Below are 20,989 nucleotides of genomic sequence, written 5' to 3' on the forward strand. Positions count from 1 at the left end.
TGTGTGATATAACTGGTGTATATTGTAGGACTTTAACTTTAAGGAGGCGTAGCTATACTACTGCGCAGTAAGCTGCGCGCAAATTCATTAATTGTAACATCTCTCTGGCGTTTAGGTCGATTTGTTGATCGTTTTAAGAAGCCGAGACGTGATGGGGAGAAACTGAGTGATTCTCCTAGTAAACTGTCCCGTCGGTTCAGTATGTGGCGAGCACGATCCGCCAGGAGGCTGAGTGCTCTGTTACCATCGGCATTGAGAAAGGGCAGCAAGAAGTAGCAATATTATGCTATTAGTAAGGTTACATTACAGGGAGAGCGGTACCATCCTCTACCTTGACAACTAAAAAGAAGCGTCGCATGCGGTCCAGCTTACTGTCATTGTTCAAGAACAAGCGACGACGTAATCGCCCGGTGAAACAGACATCAACTCCAGTTTTACCGTCGAGTGATGGTGGCAATGATGAGGTACTGTGTATTATCAAATGTACTAACACCAGTCAGAAGACTTGATAGTGACTATTCAATTAGAGTACTGTCACTCACATATGTTACCCGGGTGTTCTATTAGAGTATTTTGAGTTAATGAATATGTGCATGATGTGTGGTTCATTCTCTACGTAGTTCATGGTGGAACCTGCCATACTGGAGGCTGCGGGGCCATCATCTGCTGTTTTACCAATGAGTATAGCTATAGAGAGTGATTATCAGGTATATGATTTCCACATGTGTGTTATGTGGTACCATACTGTGCACATGTATAGGTATCCTACCAACTTAATGCGGCTAGTAGCAGCAGCAGCAACAACAACAGTGGCAACAGCAGCATTAGTAGCAACAACAGCATTAGTAGCAACAGCAGCGACAGTAGTAGCACCACCACCAGCAGTATTAGTAGCAACAGCAAAGGTACCAGTACCAGTACTAACACCAACAGCAGCGGCAGTAGTATTGATGAGGTATGCATTACTGAGTATACACTCTAGTGCACATGGTCTATCATATACAGTCATCTGAATGTAACACATATGCAACAGCATTGTCGGAGACTGAAGTGATCATAGAGGTAAACGTTTAGCTTGTGGTCATATGTATACTCACTGTTCACTAACTATTAGAGCCCTGAAACATCAGTTGACTGGTATGAGACTGCGGAAAAGGAGACCAAGTACAAAGTACATAAACGAACATACTGTAGAGGTGTCTGTATTACTTGTATACATTTGTTAGAATCTTCGTGAAGTACTCTCACATTTACTGTGTGTGCGTAAAGAGGAACCACCTCCAAGGTAACAGCTTGACACATTTTAAAACAGTCTTAACTACATGACCTATTGTTACAGTGATGCCATAACACTTATTGTGATCGCAATAATTATTGCCATCACAATTGCTGATACTTTAGCAGCCGTACTGTTTTATAGAGAACAGTTTTAAATATTGTATATATGTGTACCTATTTTAAAAATCAAATAAAAAGTTTAAAATTGCAAATAAAAACTTTAAAATTGCAAACCAATATACAGTGATCAAATTAATTTTTCTATCTACCATGCTGATACACCTAATACACTATCTTTTTCTAGAAGCCATATATACTGCACTGGGATCATAATGTCAAATTGTTATGATCCTCTAACCTAGTTGGTGTGTACTAAAATGAGCTACAGATATATATATATATATTGCATGTGAGTGGACTTGAAATGGCGGAAGACTGTGTTGTGGAAATAATGTACAGTATATAGCTATATACTGTACATTTCACATCTTCAAGGACTTTTATTTCCATTGTAGCTGTATTTACACATCACTACATGTGTTCTGTAAAATCCTAGAACCTATAGCAGTGGATTTATAGGGGAGGATACTGAACCACTTTCTCAAAAGCTTTGCTATGTGTTAGCTATATGGAGCTACAGATGTAATTTTAAGCATTGATTATGAGAAGATATAAGAGGAAGGACTGAATCAATGAGAGGTAGTTAAGATTATATTTTTAGGAATTCAAAGCTGCTAAATGAAATACTCTAATAGAACAGTGAACTACTCTAATATTCTTCTGGCTAAATACATGTATAGTGAGTATATCTTTGATTCAACAAGTCGGAGAGCTAGCTTGTTGTTGATAAACTGAACAAATTATTGGGGTAAGTTGAAGCCAGAGCTACAGGCTGCCAAGCTGATGCTATAGTTTTAAAGTTTGGAGAAAAGAAATATTAGTATAGTGGTACAATGCAAAAATCGTGCACTTTTTCATAAAAGCATGAAACTTTCCACATAAGTAGTACTCCCCATGACATAAATTTTTTGATATAGTACCATCGCACATTTGACCTTTGGTGACTTTTATGGCCATTTTTGCCCAGAAATTTGATCATTTCTGTCTTTATCTCCCTGAAGCATTAATTGGTATGCTAAAACATGGTATCAATATACAGATCTTTTTGAACGAAACAACTTAGTTTTTATTTGAAATTAATAGGTAATTCCATTTTGAAGTTATGATCATTTATATTCACATGAATTTTGAGATAACTGATTTACCTCTCCATGGGTAATTTACACTCCAAGGGCAGGTATACTCAGAGAATTTTGGAGATGATAAAAGCAATCATAACTTCAAAATGGAATTACCTATTAATTTCAAATAAAAACCAGGTTGTTTCGTTCAACAAGACCTTTACTTTTGGTGACATGTTTTAGCATGCCAATTAATGCTTCAGGGAGATACAGACAAAATGATTAAATTTCTGGGCAAAAATGGCCATAAAGGTCACCAAAGGTCAAATCTGTGATGGCACTATATCAAAAATACATGTCACGAGGAATACTATTTATATGGAAAGTTTCATTCTTTTATGAAAAAGTGCACAATTTGGCTAATTTTGGGGGCTATACTATATAGAAAAAGGCTAATGTTTAAGTAGATGGCATTGAACTTGTCATAGTCACGAGAAGAAATGCATATAGTAAAAATAGTAGCTGTTGAGTGGCATGGTGAACCAGTTGCACATAATCCAAACTGGGAAGGTATATAGAAACATGATCAATCATTTTGTATTCTAGAACTTGGGAAGTAATGCTGAGTAGGGAAATAGAATGGCAATTCTTAGGACTAAACAATATTAGTACACTTTCTGATCTCTAGGCAAGCATGAAAACTGCAGAGTTAAATTGGATAATGCCAAAGAGATTGATATAGTTCTTCCATCACACGTAGATTTACTTGGCTTTAATAGCTATCTTATACTGGTAATTATTTGGCTAGCTGGCATGAAGTGATATGCATGTAGCAGTATTGGTACAATGGGCTTTCCGTATAATTATGGCTTCAAAGCTAATTCTGGCTTAAAAGAAATCCTCAAATTTCTTGTGAGAGCTAAACATTCGGCAAATAAGTTAATATGTCATATCATTTGATTGGCATTAGCTAAATGTAACACATGTTAAAATCTAGCTGTAATTTAAAAAAAAATATTTGTTAAGCAAGTAGAAAAAGAAAGGTGCAATAGTGCAAGCCCAAAGCTGAACAGACTGTGGCAATATAATATGGGTGTATGCACTTTAAAAGATAGGGTGGAAATTCAAGGTGGTGCAAAGAAATTGCTTCAATGATGAATGCAGTTCAGTTATGTCAATTACCTATATATATTATGTGATTAAAATTGATCAACATTAATATCATTGCAGTTAATTCTTGGTCACTTCTGATTTCACAACTTTCACTGGCTGGCTGTGTCACACTGCTGCATAAACACTTTGCTGTATAATGTGTGCATTGTGACTATAAGAGCATGATGTTATTAAGAACTCAAGCCAATGCTGACTTGCTGAGGTACCTATAAACTGGCTTGTGCCACACTGAGCTCTTTACGTCAAAGTATTTCAATATCCAACATAATATTATACAGGACTGCACATGTGGAATTCTTAGGGCATGCATGTGTATAATATTTGTTTTGCAGTCCTGCTTCTTTGTTATAATATTGTGGTATTATTATCATTATTTATTATTATTATTATTATACCATGAACCACATATAGCATTATAATTATATATATTGAACAGAACCCTTAAGGGCACCATGCCAACCACCATGCCATAGTTTCGGTGGTGCATAAATTATTGTATTTAGAGTAGTGTTGCACCGATATGACATTTTGCCGATATTCCGATAACCGATATTGGATAACATTTTCAAGCTGATAAACTTAGCTGATCTGATACAATACTGCATGTCTATCGTTCATTGAGTTTTACCACAAATTTGTTTATGAAGGACTAATTTAGCTTGTTTGTAGTGGTGGCAGTGCTACAGCAATAGCTGACAGCAGTTTTAAGCAGTAATAACAACCATTACAAAGCAGAAAAAATGCTACTCTATACATAGTTTGGTGCACATGAGCATGTATTTTTAAATAATACATATATCTGTACCTGCTGCTTTTTCTCTCATGGTGCCGATCCGATACCGATATATAAAAATGCAGCCGGTATATGGTTTTTCCGATAACCGATCCGATTATTGGTGCAACACTAATTTAGAGCTGTTGAACTGACACTGTACTGTGATACAAATAATACATGTTTTGACTGTAACTGTCTACGCAGAAGATATTAATATTTAAGTATTACTACAATACAGGGTGCAATACAAAAACAATAGTTATCCAAAGATCATCAATACGTTAAGTAGATACCTCAGCTAATACATTTTTTCAACACTTGTCATCAGTAGATGTATACTGCACCATAGCCATCAGTGACATAGATACTGCCATTAGGACTAATAGCTATTCCAAAAGGACCATTCTGTGGTCCAAAACTATGTATGCAAGTAGCACTTTGATCAAACACCAGCACACAATGGTCGTTAGAGTCACCAACTAAAACATAGTTATTCACATCAATAGCTAGGGTAGTTGGACGACCAACCTTATACTTGCCAGTAACAAACACATCATTCTCTATATATTCATCAATAGGTTTAAATATGTAAATGCTGTGATAATGGTATTCGGCAACATACAATTCGTCACTGGAGCTAAATGCTACATCATATGGACCAACCAGTTGTGTTCTATCACCAATAGTAAAGTCATACTCTCCATTGGTATTAAACACAAAAATACCATGGTAACGAATATCAGTTACAAACACCATGTTGTCATGTACTGTGATTCCAGTTATGTTATTAAAACCCTTATTGACAAACTGCATCAAGTAGTTGAAATTTCGGTCAAATTTCTGTACCCTGTAGTTATTACTGTCCACCACATATAGACAGCCATCATTATCAAAGGCAACTCCCTTTGGATTCCAAAATTGACCTGGATTGCTTCCTTTAGTGCCTAATTGCTTTACTAACTGATCCCCACAGTTATATATATATAGATGCAGTTTTTGCCACTATCAGCTACCGCCCACATGCCATCTCTACCAAATGCAATACCCCATGGTTGACCCATCTGTCCGTTGTTATTTATAACTTTTCTGTGATGGGTTATGGCTATGTAAGGTCTTTGGATGCTAATACCGTATGGACTTGCTTTGATTTATTCTCCTTCAATGAGTACTGACAAGGTTACCTCTCCAGCTAGTTTGGCTACAAAAGAGGTAGTGTAGCTACCATCATTATTATATCTTACTTGTGCAGCAGTAACTTCTGCAATACTCTGAACAGATCCTTGACTGATTCTACTTGCATCAGATTGACCCTTGGTATCCTTGGTCATTATCCTAAACTCTGGCTTTCCTCCTTTGCATAAATGTCCAGATGAATGCAACATTTCAGAGTTAGTATAATCACCCACAGTCAGTTGACTGAATTCTGGAAGTTTTGTTTCACTGCAATATAATACAATGTTACTCAACTCTACTGGTGTTGTGTTTAGTGTGTTGCGCTTCTCAATCAGTTCTTTCATTTGGTTAATCACTTGTTTCTTTGCAGAAAGTGCTTCTTCATCAGAGCTTTCCTTTACTGCATTATCAAGTTCCTTCATGTTTCTTGCCTGTGCTTGTGTAGATTCCACCTCTTCTAGTTGTGTTGTCATGTTCTTCTCCTTCTGTGACACTATCTCACCTAATCTTTGCTTGACCTCTTCTTTCTGTTCTTTTAATTTCTCGATCAGTTTGTCATAATGTTCATCAATCTTCTTGTCTATTTCACCAGCTTGTTGTCGTATCTTATCTCCCATATCAGTAATCTTGTCATGAGCTTCAGAAAGACCTTTAACAATTCCCTCTACTGTAGCAGTGATATCCTTCAACTCACTCCTCTGCTTGTTTGCCATTTTCTTTACGGTGTCATGATTGTGGCCATTGTGCTCCTTCACGGTGCAGTACAGACACACCAGCTCTTCACATGTCTCACAATAATACTTCAGCTCATTGTCGTGCTCTTTACACAACATCACTTTTGGTTTGGACTGGACTGAGATGTCCTCCTTCTTTGACTTCAAGTCAACTAATGGGACTATGGCATGACCTCGATACCTGTAGCTACGCTTGTGATGCTCATTACACAAAAGACATAAAAACATTGTACAATCTGGACAAAATGTCTCCACTGGGTCTTCTCCCATACACTCGTCACATTTCACTTCTGTTTCACCTTCCACCTTGCGCTTTAAGATCAGCTCATCCACCAACCGATTGATCAGGAAATTGTTATCAAAATCCTTCACTCCTCCAACAGGAACGGTAGCTTCTCTTCTGCACTGTGGACAAATTATCTTGGATTGTACCTGCATTTTCTCCAGACATTTTTCACAATAGGAGTGATGACAAGGTAGGTACTTGGGACACTTGAATATCTGATAGCAGAGTGGACAAGTTAGATTGTCAGCTGTGCATGTGTTCTTTACATTCATAGCAGCCATTGTAAAAATGTATTGAATTGATAGGAGATATGTAACACCTGTATGCTGTCATAAATACATAGAATATATCAAGACACACAATGGCCTATAAGCCAACGAGACAAACAAGAGTGTGATTACTATAAATATTCATGCACACATACTTCTGTGCTCCCTTAAAGTGGAACCTTCCCCCAGGTTAGTAATTCACACACCAGATCTAAGAAAAATCACCTAAAGTCTTTTCTGAGGTATATGCGACCAATTTATTTATTTTTTTAATTGCACATTATTTTGCACATTTTATATAGTAATAGCAACACAAACATGTTATTTGGGCAACATAAAATTGGCACACTTAAAGGTAGCTAGTCTTGGTACCTATTTTACGCAAATGCAATACACATTCAAAGTGTCACGACTGATTGTTGACACATAAAACATTGATTTGCAATTATGCCTCCAGGTAAATACTATTAGGACAATGGTCTGTAGATAGATTGTACCATGGAAATGATTTGTGACTGCAAAAATCAGAGTAAAAGTTATGTAGCTATAAAGTAAAAACTAATAGTATGCAACAAGCTTACAATGCGATAGAGCAATCACATTTTAATAATTCTGTAGGAAAGAGTTTACAAAATTGAACAAAATAATATAGCAATATTTTTTAGGCCAGGCAAAATTAATCTACAGTTTGTCATCACTTCCAGCATGGTATTTAAAGATTGCTCCAAACTTTTCATTTTTTGTTCTACATGTGATATCTTATATCAAGTGTAGTAGACATTTTCACAATAATTGGGCTAGCATGTACATAGCTTACATAGAAGTAGAAAAAATAGTTATGTGAGTTGAAGCTCCATGCACTGACTGAGTGGAATCAAGATACTCTAGTACAGCAATAGTAATAATTTTAGGCCAGGCAAAATTAAATCACCTTATTGCTGTATTAGACCATTTAAATTGATGTTTCAGCTTCAAATAGACATCTTATCTTTATTTGGTTGCTATATTAAAATATTTCATCTCATATTTGTGACTTTGACTGATTTATTAGAGTGTATAACTAAATCGACTGCTCTATTAGAGAATTACTGACTGCTCTATTAGAGTATTTCAATCTTTTTGAAGGGATTGTACAGTTTACAGATTTTCTTACTGTACTTTATATTTGCTTCAAAATGCCAGCATAATTCTTGATTCTTATACATATGTATTATTCTGGAAATTATGCTGGCATAATCGCCGCATGCCTAATATAGTTTTATGTTGTTCAGTAATTTTCTACACCCGCTGTCAAAGAGGTACTTTATGGCTCATACATACATATAATATATGCCAGACAACATATGCAGTCAAGTGCTGATGTTTACCTAGCTATTCATTGCAACTGGCAATGGCATAGCAGGTTCATAAAAGGGGTATGAAACGCGGCTTACATTAGCAGTGACAACACATTCCAGTCTCCATAATGAAAAACAAAAATGACCAACCATCCACCTTTATGCTTTATGATGACAAACTGTGGATCACTTTTAGGGATAAGGCTGCAAGAGTAAACCACATTAATATAAGAGTCAAAGGGAACGACTTTGGTACCACTATTATACTCTAAAATTTTACAACCAGAAAGAGATAGACAATTTTAATTAAAACAAAAAGGTAAAATTAGGAAGCTTACGTTGGATTAAGGAAAAGTTATGAAACAAGGGAATAGCTAAAAAGTGGTGAAACAAGGAAGGTTGCATGCTTATACATGCAGATATACTAAATCCAGTCTATATAACCATGACTGAATTAGGGACTAAATGTCCACTAGTATATCTGCAGGTATAGGCAATCTTACTTGTTTCACCACTTTTTAGCTGTTTCGCTACTTTTCTTTGATCTAATCCAATTTAAGATTTTTCTTCCACTTGTTTATTTACTTTTGATAACACAATTCTTACAAATGAACCTGTGCACACTGCATTAAAAGAAAGAATGGTGCCAGGAATGCCATAAAAGTAATTTTGCATCAGAATGCATACTCCAACAATCAATTACTTGACGGAAAGAGAGGTAGCCATTATGCTTTGTTTTCAGCTATGCTCCCATTACACAGCGTTATAAATGAAGAACAGTACGGGAAGCGTCTCTGCAGTCAATCCAGTTGCTACGGAAAATACGGGCAACACAGCCACATCACTCTGTCACGAATCAACACCTTATGTTGTCAGTGAAAAGAACTGAAACACAAGATATCAAGCCTGTAGCCTTATCCATTGTCGAGTTATACTTGGCTGAGGCATCAGTTAGTCAGTTGGTAAGCGTAAAATTCTGTTAAATGGGAAAAGTTTTAAATTCCATAGAAACTTTTTTGGAAGGGTTAGTCTGAGATATTTTTGGCTTTGCTGTGCTGAACCAATGCTGCTAAGCTGTCATGAAGGGAAATAGAGGCTGGTTTTAGGATGATATTTTTGGCTGGAAAAGCCCAGATTCCTAATATACAGTACTACCGTAGCGGGCGATGACAGGAGCACATTGAGCCGGATGACTGCAACTTAATCAAGACACACAGTAGTGTGTCGTGCAGCCCAAGAAGCTGGCGCACCACACCGTGAGTATATTTACAGGAAGAAAGAAAACGCAATTTTCACACCTTTGTAGCTCCATGATCCCTTATCCGATTGGAACTAGTTTCACTACAGAGGTGCCCGCCAGATAGGCCATGCCACATACCAAATTTGAAGGAAATCTCCTTAGCCGTTTCTGAGATATGAGTGGCCAAAGTTTCGTTTTAATTTCTTCGCCATAGGGGGGCTACAGGAGCTTTGATTTTTTTCGCACACTTTGCAAAAATTGCTATAAACCACAAAGTTGTAACTCCATTGTATCAATATTTGGCACAAGTAAAGAACGTATAAAGGTACATTCGCGTACCAAGTTTGCTATGAATCTGATAAATATCCAAGGAGTTATGAACGTTTATTCACGTAAAAAAGATGAAACTTTTGTCACGGGTACAGGGTAAACCGAGTAGAGGAATAACTTGAAAATTCGTGTGTACATAGGCTGATCATGACCAGAGTTCGAACCAAGGACATCCATACCTAACGCCTGCTTCCTTAACCACTGAACCACTGCTATCTCGGCTGATCAATTCACTTAATTTCTACCTTATAAATGAAAATAAGTAAAACTGATCTACCAATAGAAAATCTCAATTGTTCCAGAACATTCTATGTGTGTTCTATTAGATGATTTCAGCGAAAGCAAAAACGTGCGCTCTATTAGAGCATTAACACCATACTATTGTTGCAACACTTTGAGGCTCAATCTAGTAGCTATTTCATCAAATCAGAGCCATTTTCGTATCGATCAGTGGTATATTTGTAGTATTAACATAGTTTCACCCCCAGGCGGTCTGCGAGCAGATGAGTATGACCGATTTGCGCCAATCATCTACATCATAATCATCATAATAAGTGCTATGCTAGCAAAACTTGTGATATAACAGCCTGGAAATCATATCCCAGCAAAAAGGTGCAGGAATTTGGCTTTTGAAAATACAAAAAGAAGTGAAATCCACTTAAAAACAGCCAAGCTGTAAAAAAAGAGTGCAGCCCTCAAAAGCCTGGGTGAAAAAAGTTGTGAAATCAAAGGTGGCGGCCAAGAAATGGCTGCAGTGATGTTAAAGCTAAAAATTTTTAATAATGGCTGTCTGCATTGTTAAAATTTATTACCATTAACATCATTGCAGCCATTTCTTGGCCGCCACCTTTGATTTCACAACTTTTTTCACCCAGGCTTTTGAGGGCCGCACTCTTTTTTTACAGTTTGGCTGTTTTTGAGTGGATTACATTTAGTTGCACATTCCAAAGTTGTTAATCATCTTCAATTAATACTTGAATAATATTTACCCTTACCCACAAGACTGACATCAACTAGATCAAATCATCTTTGTAAATTTTACTACGTTCAAATCTCTTGTGATACTTACAAATTTTCCTTCTTCCCCAGAACGATACCTCAATGGAATAGTCTCCAAATCAATAACATTAATAACCTATCCCTTGCAGATTTTAAACATGTGTTAACTAATAACTAAATTAGCTTTTGTATTACCCCTTTAGGGGCTTTGCTAATTAATAAAAATGAAATGAAATGAAAGTGGGCCTTACTAGAGGTGTATAACAGTTAGATTTGATTGATGTCAGGCTGTGGCAGATCTAGGATTAGGCAAAGGGGTCATGGCTACATAAAGCAGAGTATCTGGGGGACTGTATCTCACAAGCTGTCGCAGTAATCTTTTATAAGTTTATAGTCTTGAATCTTTTGATGTAGAGTAGTTTTCAGATACAATAATAAAGAATAAAGTATGCTTTATGAGCAGCCTTAAACTGCATTGTATACATGATAGTTATACAAAAATCATATGTTCAGCATGAAAAGTTTGCAGCATACACAGTAAATCCAAATGGATCAATTCAACCTCCACGGGTAAATTTAACCTACAAATTTTTTTGTTAAAATGACTATCTAAAAGTGGATATAACTAGGGTAGGCTTTTGGACTAAATTGGTCAAAATAACTAGGGTAGGTCAATATAACTGTTCACTTAGGATGTTGAAATAACATATTTGGGTAATTTCAGTGTGTATGGTCAAGTCTACTATGGCACAGATTAGATGACCAGCTACATGGTTAAATTTACAGTACACTAGCCGTTATAACATGTGTTACATCCCACAATCAAAAGTGAACATGGAGAACATAGGTTTTATATACAATTTGAAACTTCTATAAGATCAGGTATGTTTAAAGTATTAAGATGCAGTACGTAACAACTATTGTGAATATGTGTCACACATAGATTAATGTATGTTATTACTAATGATGACTGACTTGTTAGTTAATGTAAATAAACAAATATTTTGTGACGTGAGTTAATTTTACCACAGATGGTTAAAATAACCATGATGGTAAGGTTATTTCAAACACTTGGCTAGAGGTTGAAGAGACTTTAGGGCATCTGGGTAATATAACTATATCTTACAAAGTTAAAATAACCAAGTACATCCTTGGGTCATTACTACCAAAAAATCGGTCATTTGAATTGCAGGTAAAACAACCCAAAAATTTGGGTCTTTTGTATCCATTTGAATTTACAGTGTAGTGGGCGTGCATCCATACTAACCACAAACTTTTTGTGTTTGGTAGCTCTTACAGTGTTGTTTAAATGCAAAGCTGATTTAGCTAGAGCATTTGACTGTTCTGTTAGAGTATCTCAATCTTGGATTTCTTTGGTTTAATTTGTTCTGTCTCCAGAATGGTAGTCATGAAGATACTAGAATGTGCCATGTACTGACTCGAGTGCTGTATACATTGGTTGCACAAGAATACCTCCAGCTCTTGACAGCAGAACCTGGGCGCATGGATTTATAAAGTAGCTATCACAATATCATATTGTTTACTTTTTCGTGTGAACAAACAATGAAATAACCTGGTCTAGCTATGAGATTTATACTGGCAATTACAATCCCAAAAAATAATGTAGCTATATAACACACATGCACAGAGCAACTAAAACAGCACCTGTATGCCATCACAATCACACAAGTGCGACAACAGTACAAAAAGCAGGACTAACTCTAAATAATGCACTACTCCACTTTCTAAGCTGAACAAAATATTTTACAACTCCATGCAGGCTACCTCCTAAGGTGGGATAGTGAAATAATTAAAGTCACTATTGTGATTTTGTTTGAGTCTTGTAATCATCTATGTAATATTATCATGTTATTTTACAGTATAACTACGTAGCTTACTAGATAATCAATTCTTCTCTACAACTTGTGGTTAAACGGAGTTATCATTTACACAAACAATGTTCATAACTCTAATAGTATATTCACAAGTCCGTGCAGTATTTTGTGTATCATAATCATGATGGATCTAAATACCTGTTAGAAAGGCAATTACAAGTCACACAAATTTACACAGTAGTTCCAGTCCCAGTGTGATGTTCTGCAGACACTCTCAATGATCTACTACCATTAGAGGAAGAAGTAAAGGAGCCACCACTATGCTTGTTGTGAAAGAAGATGATGATGGTTCTGAGGATGGTGGTCGTCTACTGCATGGCTGAAGTTTCACAACTACTGACTGATTAATAAATCCAGCATTAATTAAAAGATTATAGTACTGGTACATTGTTCTATTAGAGTGTTTCATTGACACAATGAAATTGTGCACTTGCAAAGTCCCACCCTCCTATGCAAATTTCAGTATTATACAATGCAACAGTAGGCATCATGGAGGTTTGCACTTTCAAACATCAACCAGAGACCATAAACCAGCCTCACAGTACCTTCATGGCACCTTGGCATACAATTAAGCCCAAAAGCGCCTTCAGTGTGACCCCAATAGATTGTTACAAATATTTTTATTCGGTTCTGCTGACTAATTGACTGACTGACTGACTAACTAAATTATTGAAGTGTCTACACTACTGATAGCTACACTAGTTAATGATCGGTTTGTAGTCTATGCTTGAAAAATCTTCTGGCTGGTAATCCAGTACAAAAAAAACTGGCTACAATGTGAATATGTTCAAGGATGCTCTAAAGCAGTTACTGCAAATACTGCTGACATCAATTCCAACTTCGGTAACATGATCTGCTGAAGTGAAGCCACTCTCAACTTGGGACACGACAATTGTAGCTATCTGTTCCAATTAAGCAGCTGCTCCTGTAAGCTTTGAGGCTAGCATCTGCAAAGACGAGCAAGTTAGTAGAAGCATTCTCAGAAGCTGTAATTGAGGCAGTTACATATGGAGAAAGAGAAACGTTGTTGCATCTGTGATGATAACAGCAATAATAAGCCATTTGGTAGATACATAGGCCTGTATTTAGTGAAGTGTCCCATTCAACATTTTCCTGCCACAATTGTGGAAAGAAAAGCTTTGTTTTTATGGTGGCAGTTGCAATGAATCCTAACTGGTTAAAAAAATTCCAGAGGACCACCACAGTATCTCTCTCTTGGTAGTGGGTAGGTGAGGTAGCAGTAACTGTGCAGGGTGAAAGAAAACGTTGATCACTCTTGGTGTCCCAGGAGCAGCTTACAATGGCAATAATACAGTCAGGATTGGTGTAGTGATGTGCAATAATATCAGTAGTGTGATAATTGTATTGCATTATCATGATATGATAATACGTAGCTTGTGATTGCTGTGAGCACAAATCAGATATGCTTACCTCATAATACTCTTACAATTGAAGCATTTGTCAATTATGTTTTAGCTCACAAGATTTGCTGTATTTCTGAAGTTTGCTCTTTCACAAGATTTGCTGTATTTTGCTACAATGTTTATTGTATCACTAACTTATCATTTAGATCTACCATGTGATATAGTATAAATTGTGTAGTGACACTGTTTAGAATCACAGAGTAAATGTGCTTCCTGTTTTTCCAAAAATACCAACTCAAAACCTGCCAAAGAAGTTATGGGAAGGTGTATTATTTAGCTGGGGCTATTCTTTATAGCATAGTTAACCTTGTGATACACCACAAGTCATTTTCGTTACAAAATATAGTCATTAATACCACAGTTCGGCGGTAATAGGATTAAGTTTGTTGAGGCATGAAACCAGCTTAAGGACACTGGTTCTTGTATAAAGTCTATGGGTGTGAGCGGAGCAGTTTCCAATTCAGGGCGGGTATATTATCTATGATCAGAGGCAATCTGAGAGAGTCTAAAGCACAAAAAGTTTCTGCCTGAGAATGCACCAGAAGTAATCTAAGAGAGTCTAAAACCCTGGATCTCAGGTACAGAAGCATCTTAAATACAAAATAATTAGTGGGGATGTCCCCAGATCCTCTAGATGCTGTGTGTGAAAAAGTAAGCACACAAAATCTTTACACTATATTGCTCCCCCTTACTCTCATAAAACTCCTTCAAATCATTTCCTAGATGAAGGCTTGTCCATAGGGCAGGACAGGGAAAGTGGGCCAGCAGAGTTGGGGTAGTTACTTCAGAAAAGTAACTAGTTACTAGTTACACGTTACTTTTATTCCATGTAACTTAGTTACAGTTACTTTTCAAAAGGTAACTAAGTACTCTAGTTACTAGTTACTTTCATAGTATAAAATATGACTTGTTTTTTACTTTTGTAGCATGAATTTTGCTAAGATATGGATCATTATGGGATTCAATACATATGTGCACTTGAAATAACAATTCTGTTGCTATTTCAGGTCAGTCTTAATTATTGCAACGTCTGTTACTCAAGCTGAATCATAGAGAACAGTACACAGAATCTGTCTACTTAATGTGGCTGTAGCATATATGACAGAAAAATTGAAGTGCTCTTGCTTTTAAAGCATAATTAGTTATAGTTGCAATGTAACTATTGTAATTAGTTAGTATTGTAACTTAGTTACTTTTCAGACAATTACTTCTAGTTACAAGTTACTAGTTACAAAGCAAGTAACTAGTTATATTACTAGTTACTTTAAAAGTAATCCGTTACGTAACTTAGTTACAAAAATAAATAGTTATCCCCAACTCTGTGGGCCAGAGAGTTGGAAGCCATGGCCTGGTGTGAGTGTGTGCACTTGGTCCTTCACCCCGAACTATGCAATCTTGGAAAAATTTTCCCAATAAGGACAGAGAACTCAAAGTTCTCATCTAAAGCTACTGGATTGGCAAGTGGTTAATTTATCCTTCAGGTACTGTATTTCCTTCAGGCAGGCACCCACTGAATTACAGATTGGAGACGCAAGCTTGGGAACAATGAGGGCTAAATTGGAATGCTACTGCCACTTAAAGTGTGAACAAACAATTTTACTACCTCAAGGCTGCTAGGAGATGATACTTGTGCCCCAAATGATGGTGGTTTCATGATGGGTAGGCTGAGGTGCAACACATTAGGTATAGTTGCTGTGTGACAAAGGATCTCTGCACTCTCCGCAGGTAGACTTGGAGTGACACTGTGTTACTTAGTGCTTTGCCAAAGTAGTTAGAACACAAATTGTCCCATTGTACAATAGCTAGTTTCTCCTTAGGTCAACTACACTCAATGGGTTTGTAGTCACCCTTACAAAACACAGAAACTGGTTCCCTTCTCTGTTGCTCATCATGAGAGTGGTGATTGCGTGGTGTTCTGTGTGTAGATGTGTGAAAATAGTTAGTGGTTCTTATGGTGGTGTCATATAATGGATTTCCCATCATACTGGTAACTCACCTTAAAAAATCTGGATCTCTTTGAGCATGCTGGTCATAATATCATCTATGCTATATTCTGAAATAGAGTGCTTGAGTGTTTCTTTTCAGTTGGCACCGTACTAAAATTACTAAGGTCAACACGAGTCGGAGGACTTTCCTAAAAATGACAGGGCTCTCGTGTGCTTCTCTATTGAATCATAGCAAGCCTGTAAGCTAGGTAAACTGTTAGATGGCGTCTTTGTGTTGAGCAGTGCCTCCATGTTGGCGTTAACAAGTTTATAAGACTAGCTAAATCTGTCCTTCAGCAAGGTGAAAGAATGTGAGTAATATTGTCATCAGTAAGGGGTTTCATAACCCAGCAATGACACAAGCAGCATCACCACATAATGTGCACACAAATAATTGAATTTTGGTATGCTACTAAGGCTCGGAATTGAACTGACAGCAGCATTGAATGAATCTCAAAATGTTTGGTAGTGGAGGGAGTCTTCACTAAATGTAGGCGAGACAGCTTAGGGAGTCAGCTAATAATATGTTTTGGTAAGTGTATGGTGTAGCAACTGTGTTGTGTGTGTGCCGTGTGTGTGTATGCAATTTACTACAACTCACATATGCTGGCTCAGTGTGAGTTGTGTCTGTGGGTGACTTATGAGTGTCAACTGCTGAGGTCAGTGTGGAGACATTGTGGTTGGTGGCAGCAAACTAGCATTATGAACAAACTCCACAAGAAACACAAGAAAAAAGTGACACTTCTGGACCAGCATGGAAATGTACAAGAAATGTCAGTGTTGAATTTACTATATCAAACGTGGAGTTAATCAGTATACTGTAAATGTCACATGTTGTGACATTTCCTAAAACATTGGAAATTTCATGTGTCTGAACATTTCCTCTGCCAAACATTTGACATGTTAGATTCCTGGTATTCAGAAATTTGGCATTACATGAGATTTCAGGACACTATTCAGAAATCTGATATTTACATGAGATTTCCACAGTCAAGGACACACGGCATGCAGTGAGATTTCCAATACTATCAGAAATTTGACATTTACACGAGATTTCCTTAGTCAAGGACACATGGCATGCAGTAAGATTTCCTACACTACTCAGAAATTTGACATTTACATGAGATTTCTGTAAGCAAATTTTCACTCATTTTAGCCCGAGATTGTCACTCCAATTGCTGTCATACCTGACTACCATGACACTTTACAGATTAGGATAAGGTCTCTGTGTAACCTGTGTTAGCTTTCCTTTTGTATTTGGAAATGCAATATATGGTACATTATAGATTCCATTACAGGCCAAGGACACATCATGTAAATTTCAAGAAAATCGTATTTACTGGACATTTCCTACAGTAATAGGAAATGTGATAACCAAACCCACAACGAAATAGTGTCTTGGTAATATAGGTTTCTTATATATTTTCAAACTCTATGATAGTAGGTAAGCTAGCTGGCTAGCTGTAATGTAGTAAATGCTGTCTTTAATTTATGGAAATGTCCATAAATGTCATGTGTGTCTTGTGTGCTGAACTGGTGGAGAGGATAATGCACATGAGCTTTATTCAAGATTACGTCACAGACATAAAAGTGGCTGCTGTAGTGTGGGGACATTCGTAAAATTTGCATGGGCGACTATGGAGAGAAGTTTTTTGAACTGCAATATCTCAGCCAAGATGGAAGATATCGAGCTCTAACCAGCAGGTATGGTTATAAATTAGCTGAAGGAATAGGAACCTAGCATTGTTTTGAAAATCAACCAGAAATCGCTTTTATGTACTTATTGTAATGTCTTATAGCCATACCTGCTAGTTAGAGTTCGATATCTTCCTTCTTGGCTGAGATATTGATGTTCAAAAATTTTCTTCCCATAGTCGCCCATACAAATTTTACGAATGTCCCCACACTACAGCGGCCATTTTATGTCTGTGACGTAATTTCAGATAAGGCCCATTGGCACCATACTGTCCCCCATCTATAAATGTGACCCAGTCTGGGAAAACTGGTCTTATCGCCTATTTAAAAGCATCGAGAAATGCTGGTTTTAAGTATTTAGTGTGTTGTAGCTCGCTAATGGTAGAAGTTATGTATACTAAATTTTCACACATTTTACACCAATTGCTTACCTTCCAGAGAATCCACTGTGCAAGTAGCCAACAACCAAGTTTCCTGCCATGTTAGAAAGTTTTTAAACCGCGGTTGACTGTATCAGGCAAGCTCCAAAGGGGGAGGGAGGTGGGGGCCCAGATGGAGGGCAAGAGGCTGTTTTAAAAATTGAAAAGGAAGGAATAGGGATGAATTAGACCAAGTTATAGGCCATTCAGGTCTCAAAACTGGCTTAAATGAAAGGAAATTCACTGCACAGGTGTTTATTCAACACCACAGAACTGTACAGCCACATATAGCCATCCCAAGGCTGACCATAGCTCCATTAAGGCCCCACACTATATGTACAGATCACCACTGGGCTTGGGAAAAAAACAGCCAGCAAAACCAAACCACTAAACTCTAGCTGGTTTTGATTGTGAAATTAAGTAGTTTATTCATGTAGTATTATTCTGGGTGAAGAATCCAATCTGTGCTGACATGGGCGATAAGACCGGTTTTCTCAGACTGGGTCACAAATGTCAAGAAATTTCTGAAAATTTGATCTTTCCTGTGTTTGAGAAGTGTCAGTAAATTTCATCTATCCTGCATTAGGAAATGCCAAGAAATACCATCAATCCTGCTATTAGGAAATGTCATGGAAATTGTGACTTCATGAAATGTCAGGGAAATGTGCAAATTTCATGTACATTGGAAATGTACAGAAATATGGAATTTCTGCACATTTACTGGGGATTTCTGAATGCCTGAAATGCATCCTGTGAAAGGCAATCCATTCCTTCTGAGCCTAGCAGATAAGTGTTAGCATTGATATACTAGTTCTGTTTCATTGTCCATTTTGCCACAATGATGGTATCCAGTTCTGTGACCTGTTCACGCTTTGTCTAGAGTTGATCAATGGCATCTATTTCTTTGATTCTGGGAGTTTACACCTTTTAGATCAGTATGTAGACCACGTCCTCAACCCTCATGATTAACTTGGTTACACTTTCTTTCAGGCCTTGTTGCTTGGAGTGAAAATAATGGGTTTTAACCATGTTTGATGCTATTCAGTAGTAATGTTCCGTCGCAGTAACACAGCAAGAGTTTCATCACAGCCAGAGTTTCATCACAGCACCAATGTACATGAGGTATAATGGTGTATTATATGAGAGGTCAAGAACTTAAAGCTACAAAACTGACCTAGTGATTTAGAAGTACGGATGCACGTATATAATTATAATTGCAACAATAACTAAATATACTAACAAGAGCTATATATAACAGTCGGTTAATATTCATCAATGAATACTCTCATTAGGCCAGGAAAAATTGCTGATTTATTGTTTCTCATCACTTGCCGCATCAACTTCCACCCTGCTGCCTCTAAATTTGTTACTGCATGGTAGCGTTTCGATGTTAACATTAGGAAAACATTTTTCCTGCTCCAGAAGGGTGGTAAAGTCTAAGCATAAACTTTAAGAAGGCTTTTGATAATCCTTAAGCTTGTAGTGACAGAAAACATGCCTGCATACTGTGGTGATTTTGGGTAGTTTCCTTCATAATGAATAATGAAAATGACTTCCACGCATCCTTGCATCAGAATTGAGGGAGTGGCTGATGAGAAACTACTTTGCTTGGCCTTATGAAGGAAATGAAACAGGGGTACAACATACAAATTTCTTACTAGCTAACCGACAAAATAGCAACTAGCTAGCAAACTAAGTTATAAGTTATACTGCATGCATTGGAACATATTGTGCATATACTTGTTGTGTATTTCTGTATGTTGTTTTGGTGCCTTATATTTCTGTATGCTGTTTTCTGGGACCCACTGAAAATCAGCATAAGCTGAGTGGACTCCCTGCTTAAATATTCAATAAATGGCTTGTATGCGCGGACTTGAACGGATCGGAGGGCGTGGCGGCAAACTAAAAAACAAACGCACGAGGAAGACTTCAGTGAAGTCGTTGCGGACATGTACGGCTTTACCTACTACCTTCTACGTATCAACAATACGTCAAAAATACCGGGCTCGTTAAAGAAATTTTGGACGTGCGTACATATACATTCAGACTGCGTGCGACTGAGCAAGCACAAAAGAAATGGCGAACTTTTACGATCCCTAGTACAATCAACAGCTACAATACATTTGCACAACAAACTAAACAGATATAAATACCTGTAAGGATGAAAAGTACGAGGTCACCAATGCACAACTGAAACGGCGGAGCTACGTAATTCCTCGCGTAATTCTAAATAATGCGGCATGCATGTGCATGGCTGTATGCATGCCGAAACGGGTAAGTAGAATTCAAACTAGGAAACGGGAACAAAGTACCAGCATCAGTTGCAACCCTTTAAAACATAAGAAGCACTAAACAGTTTTTCCCACTACTGGTCTAGTGGCACATCAATCGTGACTACCTTTTGACCTTTTATAGACACACTGACACAAATCACTGGTCATCAAGTCATTTTTATAGTAAATGCATAGTTAGCTAGCTATAGGGCAAATTCCCCTTCCCCCCCCTCCCCCCCCCAGGCTCGCCCCTCTGTGTGACAGCTTTACTATTGATGATGACAGTGATGATCAGTTTCAACATGAAGCCTGATGAGTTTGTAGGATTTCAAAAGGGGGACTTATTTTTACTATTAGCTATATCTGGGAGGTCTGCACGAGGGCATGACCCCACTTTAAAAGGGGCTTCTGAGATTGAATTTGGTAGCTAGCTTACAAATTTGATAGAATTCCAATAAGCATACTGAGTATGCATTGTGATACTAATGTATAAGGTACATAATAGCTTTAGTTATAGTGAAAT

The 20,989-nt window shown here is 37.3% G+C and overlaps 2 protein-coding genes across 2 annotated transcripts; one reads left to right on the forward strand and one right to left on the reverse strand.

Moving 5' to 3' along the window:
* The first annotated feature begins 330 nt into the window (after window positions 1-330).
* On the forward strand, window positions 331-1,453 carry LOC136242209 (uncharacterized). Its single transcript, XM_066033633.1, has 7 exons — window positions 331-464; window positions 621-707; window positions 761-955; window positions 1,006-1,062; window positions 1,115-1,171; window positions 1,227-1,285; window positions 1,340-1,453. The coding sequence occupies exons 1-7, from the start codon at window positions 357-359 to the stop codon at window positions 1,431-1,433; spliced, it is 657 nt and encodes a 218-aa protein (XP_065889705.1). The 5' UTR covers window positions 331-356; the 3' UTR covers window positions 1,434-1,453.
* A 3,120-nt stretch (window positions 1,454-4,573) lies between these two features.
* Window positions 4,574-18,241, reverse strand: LOC136242780 (E3 ubiquitin-protein ligase TRIM45-like). The gene is made up of 2 exons (XM_066034256.1): window positions 18,206-18,241; window positions 4,574-6,926 (listed from the first exon to the last, which is right to left on the reverse strand). The coding sequence occupies exon 2, from the start codon at window positions 6,879-6,881 to the stop codon at window positions 5,556-5,558; it is 1,326 nt and encodes a 441-aa protein (XP_065890328.1). The 5' UTR covers window positions 6,882-6,926; window positions 18,206-18,241; the 3' UTR covers window positions 4,574-5,555.
* Window positions 18,242-20,989: the final 2,748 nt, after the last annotated feature.

Source organism: Dysidea avara, chromosome 13 (genome assembly GCF_963678975.1).
Source record: "Dysidea avara chromosome 13, odDysAvar1.4, whole genome shotgun sequence".
Taxonomy (NCBI): domain Eukaryota; kingdom Metazoa; phylum Porifera; class Demospongiae; order Dictyoceratida; family Dysideidae; genus Dysidea; species Dysidea avara.